General features: G+C 37.4%; 2 protein-coding genes and 2 non-coding genes across 4 annotated transcripts; 2 read left to right on the top strand and 2 right to left on the bottom strand.

Annotated features, from left to right (window-relative positions):
* The first annotated feature begins 286 nt into the window (after positions 1–286).
* On the top strand, positions 287–3,874 carry LOC109190218 (CDP-diacylglycerol--glycerol-3-phosphate 3-phosphatidyltransferase 2-like). Its single transcript, XM_019340671.1, has 7 exons — positions 287–841; positions 1,555–1,652; positions 1,752–1,802; positions 1,953–2,066; positions 2,969–3,025; positions 3,124–3,209; positions 3,352–3,874. The coding sequence occupies exons 1-7, from the start codon at positions 403–405 to the stop codon at positions 3,470–3,472; spliced, it is 966 nt and encodes a 321-aa protein (XP_019196216.1). The 5' UTR covers positions 287–402; the 3' UTR covers positions 3,473–3,874.
* A 389-nt stretch (positions 3,875–4,263) lies between these two features.
* Positions 4,264–4,344, bottom strand: TRNAL-AAG. Its single transcript has one exon. It is a non-coding gene; the product is annotated as a tRNA-Leu (tRNA).
* Positions 4,345–4,421: 77 nt separating this feature from the next.
* TRNAL-AAG lies at positions 4,422–4,502 on the bottom strand. Its single transcript has one exon. It is a non-coding gene; the product is annotated as a tRNA-Leu (tRNA).
* A 632-nt stretch (positions 4,503–5,134) lies between these two features.
* LOC109190767 (protein disulfide isomerase-like 1-4) lies at positions 5,135–9,381 on the top strand. Its single transcript, XM_019341354.1, has 12 exons — positions 5,135–5,952; positions 6,222–6,351; positions 6,654–6,819; positions 6,908–7,026; positions 7,302–7,382; positions 7,803–7,889; positions 7,970–8,044; positions 8,233–8,301; positions 8,379–8,459; positions 8,551–8,685; positions 8,788–8,844; positions 8,932–9,381. The coding sequence occupies exons 1-12, from the start codon at positions 5,390–5,392 to the stop codon at positions 9,112–9,114; spliced, it is 1,746 nt and encodes a 581-aa protein (XP_019196899.1). The 5' UTR covers positions 5,135–5,389; the 3' UTR covers positions 9,115–9,381.
* The last annotated feature ends 371 nt before the right edge of the window (positions 9,382–9,752 follow it).

Below are 9,752 nucleotides of genomic sequence, written 5' to 3'. Positions count from 1 at the left end.
AATAATGAGTTTGAAAAAAAAAAAGAAATATGTGAAGAGTAAAAAATTGAAAAAAAAGTGTAAAAGAATAATACAACACAAACTACTAACAAATTAAATATATATATTTTTTGAAAGGAACAAAATTTATATTTTAGTATTATTGAGGCTTATAAAATTTGATTGATGATGAGATATATTAGATTTTAGAATTTACAAAAATGACAAATTGTACCGTAATACTCCGTAGGACTTTTATCAGTCAAAAGCTTTTGGCGTAAGTGTCTTCCACTCTTCATGTTTGTTCGTTGCGCGGTAGAAAATAGAGCCAAACAGGCGTCTCTGCTAACGTAAGCCCCTCATCCGCTAACCTAAGCCGCAGCGCGCATTACCATTTTACCAAACCCCTCATCACTCCCCACCATGCCCGGAAGATCCCTCAAACTCAACGCACTCACTGCCTCTATCCACTGCTCTCCCAAGCCTCACAATCGCCTCCGTCCCCTCACATCCGCCGCCGCCGACGCCGACAAGCTTAAGTTCCCGGCGGTGCCGACGACGCGCGCCTGGTGGCGGAGGAGGATAACTACGATTCCGCCTCTGTCGCACGATCGAATCTTCCGCGATCATTTTGTTCTAGGTTTTCGCGTTCGCAATTATCCTTCTCATCTTGCTGCGAGGAGTATCTCCACCGCTCACATGGGCTCCAATCCCCACAACAAGGATGGCCGGCTGTTGAATGCTTCATCGCCACCTCGCCATGATAAGCCCTCTCAGCGCCCTCACAAGTCTGCTAAATTGCTCACATTGCCCACAATCTTGACCATTGGCCGCGTAGTTGCTGTTCCGCTTCTCGTAAGCTGTAAGTTCCGCAGTTAATGTTTTCAGGTGTCCTTTATGTGTGGATTATTATCTGCTTGTTTGATTTTGCTTAGCTTGACTGACCTTTTTCCCAAGTGGATATATTGTGCACGTTTTTCAGGATTTATTGCATGAAAATATTGCATGTTTTTCATGGCTTTTGTACTACGGAGTATTTTATTGTTTCTACTAGACTAGAAGTTGAATCATGATGCTTCTGGATTTCATTTATATTGTTTACTTGGATTTTAATTGATGAATTCCCCCCCTTTTTATTGATGAATTGTTGCATTAAAATTCCTCTTTGACAAGCAGCATTTTAAATGTAAGGATTTTTGGGCATTGCTACCTGAAAGACAATACATAAATCTTAAGTGTTAAGGTTGTTTCAATATTAGTCCTGCCTTTGAAGTGCAATGCATTCTTGTTGAAATTTTGATGGCTACTACTGGGGAGTTTAGTGGCAGTCAAAACAACTGCTAGAGTGATTGGTAGAAATGAGAAAGACTTTGGCGACAACCTTGTATGAGTTCTACTGCTCTCCACAAATAAATTTTCGAATAAGGTTAATCAATGTTCTATGACCCATTTAAGAAGTTAGAAACCTCAGATGGATGGCTTAGGTTGTTCTTCTATGATCAGTGATCATTATTAGAATACCCAATTTAAATCAGCATTATATGTGAGAACTAATTTTGGACCTTTTAAAACTAGCCTTCTATGTGGATAGCTGGTGGGGACCAGCAGCTACCACTGGTATCTTCATTGCCGCAGCGATTACTGATTGGCTTGATGGGTATATTGCTCGAAAGGTATTGATCTGTGCACTTTTCCATAGATTGACCTATTATAAAAACTTGTCTTTGGTTTTGCAACTAAATTTACAAATTTGATTGTTCAACATAATCCAGCTGAATTTGGGGACTCCTTTTGGTGCATTTTTAGATCCAGTTGCTGATAAGGTATTCTCCTTGATGGAAATTCTTATTCATTCCCTCTGGAAAATTGAGTAGCAAAAGATGCATCAATCTTTCAAAGCACAGAAACGTTTTCATATTAGCTTTATAAGGATTGTGAAAGGATTTAATATAGTTTCCTTTTGACCGTAACAGCTAATGGTTGCTGCCACCTTGGTCTTATTGTGTACCAGACCTTTGGAAGCTAGTGTTTTTGGACAGTTTCCATGGCTACTGGCTGTACCTTCAATAGCTATTATTGGTAGGGAGGTGAGTTTATTTTTTCTTTTCCTTTTCACTTTTCTGTGGTCTTTTCCTGCATATTATCAGTTGAGTAAATAATCTCTTGTTTATTACTCATATTTTCTCTCCCCTAGGAGATAAGCAAACATGTAAATATGAAGTTCCATTTTGTTTAATCAGAATGCCAATTTTCTTGTGATTGTAAATTGAAAACTCAACCTTTCTTCCATTTGTTGATAAAGAAACTGAGTACTGAAATTTGTTTAGCATATGCTTTATTATGTCCAATGTTTTGGGAATTTTGAAGCGGGACTGTTTGCATATTCTAAAATGTAATATGCAAAAAGACACTGAGCCCTGTGTGGGGTAATAGTAGTTTTTAAATGGGTACTTAAAAGGGGAGGAGAGCATGATAAAGGTTGTAAAGGTGGGGAACTGCTTTTATGTTATAATATCATTATAAATTTTACATCATGACAGATTGACAGCCTTGTTTATTTTGCTAATTCTCAGTAGTTACTAAACAATTCATTACTTTTTAGATTCTTTCCTGTAATATAGACAGTTACAAGGTAAAGATATTTCATATAAGCAATTCCAGATTACTGTTCTAACACAGCTATTTTGCATTACTTAGACATTGTGGTATTTTTCACTCTTCCATATTCTCCAACTCTCCAAGGAGTAGAGTACACTTACCAAGCCCAAATTCTTATATAGTCTGTTGAATATAAAGCCCAAAATTGAAGTCCATAAAAACCTTGTAAATAAATGAAGCATACGGTAGCTGCCTGTACGAAGAATTGAACCAATGACCTAAGAACTGATGCTACTTCTTTCCCTGCTTCATTGGATCTTCTTTAACTTCTATGATTTGGCAATCAATAGCGGTATTTGTTTGTAATGAGGACAACATTTTTCATATGTAGATTACAATGTCTGCAGTTAGGGAATGGGCAGCTTCTCAGGGCAGCAAACTTTCAGAGGTACAAAGCGTTTTACACTTTTACTTGGGACTGCCATTTTCATTCTAAAGTACATCTCCAGGTCTATTTGTTTTAACAACCCTGTTATTTTTCTTCAGGCAGTTGCTGTGAATAGCTTGGGAAAGTGGAAGACTGCCACTCAGATGACAGCATTAACCATCCTCCTTGCCACGAGAGATAGCAGGTGAGTTTGCTCAATCTTGGATTCTTGGGATAGATTTCTGCATTGGTCTGAAGGTAAAAAAAGAAAAAACATTAATGAGAAATGCTTATCTGATTGGCCATTGATTAATCCGTCCTCTTTTCCACCTTCTCTCTCCATCCAGCCTCGCCGAATCAGGAGCTCTTGCAGGTTCTGGTGTGGCGTTGCTCTATATTTCAGCATGGCTCGCTGTCTGGTCTCTAACTGTGTACATGAAGAAGATCTGGAAAGTATTGTTGCTCTAGTAGTCTCAGCGAATAGATTCATTCCTTCTCAAACTGCCATGATTCGTTACATTTTAAAGTAGTTTCTATTAGTGCCAGCTCGCTTGCTCGGCGAGCTTCCTTTCTAATCCACAATTAAACTATGGAGAAGTTATCAACTGATATCTTGCACCATACATGTTGGAATTATCACTGATCTCTTGCTCCATACAGTTCATAATCCTGAAGGCCATTTAGCATTTTGACGGTGAGGAAGTAGGGACTGAGAATCACAGAATGAAGATGCAGGGAGTTTTGGTTTTTCTTTCTGTATTCTTTTAGAATTTACAAACAGATCTAGTAGGATCTGTAAGACTCTAACTTGGTATCTGACCACAAAAACATTTTATATAAATGATAGAAATATTTAGGAGTCTATTATTAGTATATATATGTTTGGCAACTGTAATAATCCTTGTGTTATCTTTTATTAGTAATTTGGATTTATAAAAAATAGAAAAAGGTTCACCACTGCTTTATCAAAAAGAAAATTCATCATTCTCCCTATGGGTTTTGTTTGTAGACTAATCTTTTTAATCACTACTCCGTATTTCATTTATATATATGTAGTAAAGAAGGACAAAGGGTACATATTTGAAAGACAATGCATAGATATAATGACTCAATTATATGGAATCAGAAGTAAAAAGGTGCATTTTCATTCATGTAGTAGACAAGGACAAAGGGTACAAATTTATTATACAATTATAAATGGAATCAGAAGTAAAAAGAGGCATTTGGTTAGTTGTCAATTGGTGGGAGGAGAAAATAATTGTTGAGAGTGGGATTTGAACCCACGCCCTTTCGGACCAGAACCTTAATCTGGCGCCTTAGACCAACTCGGCCATCTCAACTGTTATACAAGTTAGAAAGACAAATTCATTATAACGTAAAAGAGACAACTTGTCTATTCGTGAGCGGAGAAAATAATCGTTGAGAGTGGGATTTGAACCTACGCCCTTTCGGACCAGAACCTTAATCTGGCGCCTTAGACCAACTCGGCCATCTCAACTGTGTTATGTATTTTGACAAATTACATTTGAAATGAAAGACCAAAGGGCAAAAAGAATAATGTTGTAAGTAAAGGGCATAAATTAGTAAATTACTCCGTACAATTTTCTATATTTGTCCAAATGAGGATAAATCCTACAATCACGATTAGAGCATCTACAATGGTGGAGTTTTTTTTTTTGTTTTTGTAAGTGTGATTAATAATAATAATATGGAAAGAGAGAGAAAAAAATAAACAAAATTGATTTTTTAAAGAAAATATATATAAAACAACTCTATCGGGCGCATGCAACTCACGCGCTCGTGTGACTATTTGTTGTGCGCAAAATGTATTGATTTTGAACTAATTTGCACTGTTCCAATAATCACACCTTGCAATCTTTTTCTTCTCTCTCTCTATTTCTCTCTACACCATCTAAGTCATTACTGTTCCAATAACCTTTTATTATTCACTGATATTGATGGTATTAGGTGGTCTATATGTTGAGAATTGAGATTTCTTGCCGACATAGTAACTAGTATTTCATAAATCTCGTATCAAAATTTGCACTGTTCAAAATGTACATGACATCATCCGTATCCGTATATAATAATACTCCCATTCGGCGACCAGATTCCGATCGTCCAGATCTGCGATCAAAAGTCAAAAGTCAACCATTTCCCCTCCGTTTGCAAACAGTGTTACCTCATGTTTCCTACGTGTCCACCCACCATTAGTCCATCTTCTTCACGCTTCCAATCATATCGAAACACGTGTCACATCCACCATCCCCCTTCCAGCGGGCGTTTTCTCTGTGACGCTGAAGAAAACGCCATTTCCGCTGCTCAAATCTCAGTAATAAAAAACGTTCACTTCACACCACTTGAGTTGTCTGTCAGCTCTCTACAATGGCTTCCCCGAGATCGATTGCAGTCCTATCTATTCTGCTGCTGTTCCTCATTTCCTTCCAAACGGCGTCGTGCGCTGCCGACACCAAGAGCAAACCCGCGGCGGCGGCGGACGAGGAAGAGGACCTCAGCTTTCTCGAGGACGACGACTCCGTTTCGTCCCATTCCGATCCCTACGACCACCTGCCTGACTTCGAGAACTACGACGACCTCGAGGACGACCATGCGGACACGGATCACGGCTACGACGACGACTCCTACGAGACGCCCGCCGTGGACGAGAAGGACGTGGTGGTGCTCAAGGAGGGGAATTTCAGCGACTTCATCGCCAAGAATAAGTACGTGATGGTGGAATTCTACGCGCCCTGGTGCGGCCACTGCCTGGCTTTGGCGCCGGAGTACGCGGCGGCCGCCACTGAGCTCAAGGGCGAGGACGTGACCTTGGCCAAGGTGGATGCTTCTGAGGAGGCTGAGCTGGCGCAGAAGTACGACGTTCAAGGCTTCCCCACTATTTACTTCTTCATTGATGGTGTTCACAAGCCCTACAATGGCCAACGGAGCAAGTAAGTTGCTTTAGCTTTCTGGCATTTACTTATGTATAAGTGCATAACGTATTATAGTAAAACAGCAATTGCCAATTTATGACTTTAGATTTGCCAATTTATCTAGTGGGTTGTAGTTAAGGAAAGAAGGTCGAAATGGAAATGCCAGTAAAATTAAAGAAATTTTCTTACAAGAATAGTAGAAGATAGCAGTGTAGCACATCAATTGAAAAGCTTGAGTAAATGCTTCTTGGTAATATAGTATCCACTTATTTTTCTTGTTTTTGCAGAGATGCTATTGTTACATGGATAAAGAAGAAGACTGGACCAGCTCTATCCAACATAACAACAACTGAGGATGCAGAGCGGATCTTGGAGAGTGAGCCAAAAGTTGTTTTGGGATTTTTCGACAGTTTGGTGGTAAGAGTTGCACATAGGAAGCTGATTGATGATTTTATTTATCATGATTTCAGCAAGCTTACTTTGCTTATACAATGATTGAACATATAATCATGAGAATCTGACTATTTAATGTCTGATAGCTAGCATGTGCTTATGCATTGTAGCCAAATGAAACTAAGTTTTGATCAGCAGGACCTTGGGATTGAATTTTAATCGGCAGAATTTAATGCTTTTTTCCTTTTATTGATTTCAGTAAAGAATGTACTTCTCTCTCTCTCTACACAAATGCACGTATGTACTTATTTATATAATGTTTGCAGGGCTCTCACAGTGAAGAACTTGGTGCTGCTGCAAAACTTGAAGATGATGTCAACTTCTATCAAACTGCCAATCCTGATGTAGCAAAGCTGTTCCACCTTGATCCCCAAGCCAAACGTCCAGCTCTTGTCTTGATTAAAAAAGAAACTGAAAAAATTAACCATTTTGGTTAGTATTCTGGATGTCATGATTTAAAGATTTAATGTTATAATGTTATTCATAAACAATGTTTAATAATTTTCTTGTGTTCTTGCAGGTGGTCAGTTCACAAAATCAGCAATAGCTGAATTTGTTTATGAGAACAAGCTTCCTCTTGTCAACTACTTCACCAGGGAAGGTGCACCGGAGATATTTGAAAATCCAATCAAGAAACAGGTGAAACTTAAGTTAATCTTGCATTCTCAATGTATAGACTATTAGACTGACTTATTGCAGGTCTTTGAGCTTTATATTGTTCATTTTACTAGTTTGGCATCATTCTATTAGCGTGAATGAGTAAATTACTTTGTCTAGTTTTAAGCAAAGGAATTCCTTGGGTTAAAATAGCCATCAATTTAGCTTTATATGACTACATTTTTGGTTTTATAGACAAATTTTACATTGAGATTAGTCATCATTGTTTATGCTTACACCTTTCTTTTCCTCCTCAGTTAATTCTTTTTGCCACTTCAAATGACTCAGACAAGTTTCTTCCCCCATTCCAAGAAGCTGCAAAGTCTTTCAAAGGAAAGGTATGCTTTCAACATTATTCTTACTATATTCATTTTCTATTTTTATATTATTCTCACAATACCATTCATGATGAGGATATTGGTAGCACTTACCAGAGATGCGAGGGGGGTTGGAGTCAATTGCATGCTTTGGGGGATTAATTTGTAAATGTCAAAGCATACTTTTGGACAAAAATAACCTCTATTGTGCAAAAACATTGAACTGCAAAGCTTTGTGTTCTGCATTCAAGTATAGCATATTCATAGTTAAAGTATAGATGACTTCCCACACTTATCTACAGTTTGATTCTCTCTTGCTAAGAATTTACACTCATTTCCTCAAGCGGATTCCCTCCAGTGCTCACTTCAAGTCAAAGATGATTGTATTATTATCATATTAAGAGTTAAAAAGCTGATGATTATGTTTTCATTTTGTTGTAGCTTATCTGTGTTTTTGTGGAGATGGACAATGAAGATTTTGGAAAACCAGTATCAGAATACTTTGGTGTTACAGGAGATGCTCCACAGGTGAGTCACTGTAGTTTAGTATGTTGTATTCATTACCTTCACTTATAAGATAAGCTCTATAACTTGGCACATAATTGCAGGTCATCGCTTATACCGGAAATGATGATGGCAGGAAGTTCTTATTGGAAGATGAATTGACCTCAATCAATATCAAGGTTTGTTTTGTCACTTTCCTTTAAATTGAATGGTATTAAGATCCTTGTACTAGAGAAGATTGATATTGTCACATTTGTAGGCAATGAGATCTTTTTCAAAATGTTGGGATGATGAAATTACATAATATCAGATGAAGTTTTTTTGCCAGTGAAGGTTCTTATTGTATATTTGTTTATTGGCTCTGTAGTCCTTCGGAGAGAAGTTTTTGGAAGACAATCTAAAGCCCTTTTACAAGTCAGAACCCATTCCTGAGAAGGTAAGTTTATTGGCTTACTTCAATCAATAATGGCAAGCCTTGAATCCAAATCCTATGCTCACATTTTACTGATACAGAATGATGGTGATGTCAAAATTGTGGTTGGAAATAACTTCGACGAAATTGTTCTTGATGAATCTAAAGACGTTCTTCTTGAGGTACCTATTGTGTCTCCACTATCAATGATCACACACTACTGGCTTGCAATTGATTATCTGAGTTTGAATTCTGACTCTGGTTTTGTATCAGATATATGCTCCTTGGTGTGGGCACTGCCAATCACTAGAACCTATATATAACAAGCTCGGCAAGCATTTGAAGGGAATTGACTCGCTTGTTATTGCCAAGATGGATGGGACAACGAACGAGCACCCTAGAGCAAAGGTACTTCTATGTCTTTATTAGATGGATTATCATTCCATGCTCGATTCTATATGATGCATTCTCGGACAAACATATTCATGGAAATTATTTACTCGGTTACAGTCTGATGGATTCCCGACACTTCTTTTCTTCCCAGCTGGGAACAAGAGCTTCGAGCCAGTAAGTAGTATATCCTTATTTTCTCCCAACTTCCAACCATCCATCCCCTCTCTAGAGAATAGAGCTAATGTTTCGTTGCCTTCACAGCTTACTGTGGATACTGATCGCACTGTGGTCGCCTTCTACAAATTCCTAAAGAAGCATGCGTCGATTCCTTTCAAGATTCAAAAACCGGCTTCGTCTCAGGAATCTGAGACTGAAACGCCAACGAGCCAGGAGACTACTACTACTACTACCACTACCACTGGTGATGTAAAGGATGAACTGTGAGAATATTTAGCGTAGATTATAGCGGTTCCAGCATAGATCCCAGAACAAATTCTGCTTTAACAGAGAAAAGAGGGTGTAAGGAGTAAAGGCAATAGAAAACAACAAATTTATATTAGAAATGAGAAATGTTGAACCAGTAGTGTCTGTTTTATAAACTCCTTTTTCTTTTCCCCCTAACTTCCTCTTCTTTGTGACCTAATGCAATGTGCTTTGACATTTGGCAAGTTGTGATTTTGAATCCTGAATCAAATAGTTTTTTTTTTTTTTTTTTTTTTTTTTTTTTTTTTTTTTTAAATGTATGCAATTTTGAATTTTTTTTTTTAAATGTATGCAAGTTGTGATTCATGCTCACATTTTTACAAGTATTTCACAAATAATATTTTTAATTTTCTCTACAAAACATTTCCTTTTAATCAAATTCCTAGTTATTTTTTAGTGTACATTAATTTAATTCGTGATTTTTTTAAAAAAATATTAGATTTAACTCGTAAGTTAATACTATAAAGTTAATAATTACCATTCAAAAAAATTAAACTATAGTGAAAGTTGCATGAAGAGAGCTGTCAAATCTCAATAACTTTTTGATTAAAATTTCTTCACTTAAAAAAACAAAAGGCCAAATTAATTTCAATTTGGTC

The sequence above is a fragment of the Ipomoea nil genome, unplaced genomic scaffold (assembly GCF_001879475.1).
Source record: "Ipomoea nil cultivar Tokyo-kokei standard unplaced genomic scaffold, Asagao_1.1 scaffold1576, whole genome shotgun sequence".
In the NCBI taxonomy this organism is placed as follows: domain Eukaryota; kingdom Viridiplantae; phylum Streptophyta; class Magnoliopsida; order Solanales; family Convolvulaceae; genus Ipomoea; species Ipomoea nil.
This window is presented reverse-complemented; position numbering and strand designations above follow the sequence as displayed.

Excerpts from the sequence above, each read along its gene's own strand:
- LOC109190218 (XM_019340671.1), top strand. The coding sequence starts at position 403 with ATGCCCGGAAGATCCCTCAAACTCAACGCACTCACTGCCTCTATCCAC. Across the intron at positions 1,803-1,952 it reads TAGATCCAGTTGCTGATAAG|CTAATGGTTGCTGCCACCTT; the intron begins GTATTCTCCTTG and ends TGACCGTAACAG. Across the intron at positions 3,210-3,351 it reads CTTGCCACGAGAGATAGCAG|CCTCGCCGAATCAGGAGCTC; the intron begins GTGAGTTTGCTC and ends CTCTCCATCCAG.
- LOC109190767 (XM_019341354.1), top strand. The coding sequence starts at position 5,390 with ATGGCTTCCCCGAGATCGATTGCAGTCCTATCTATTCTGCTGCTGTTC. Across the intron at positions 6,352-6,653 it reads GATTTTTCGACAGTTTGGTG|GGCTCTCACAGTGAAGAACT; the intron begins GTAAGAGTTGCA and ends TAATGTTTGCAG. Across the intron at positions 8,845-8,931 it reads GGAACAAGAGCTTCGAGCCA|CTTACTGTGGATACTGATCG; the intron begins GTAAGTAGTATA and ends TTGCCTTCACAG.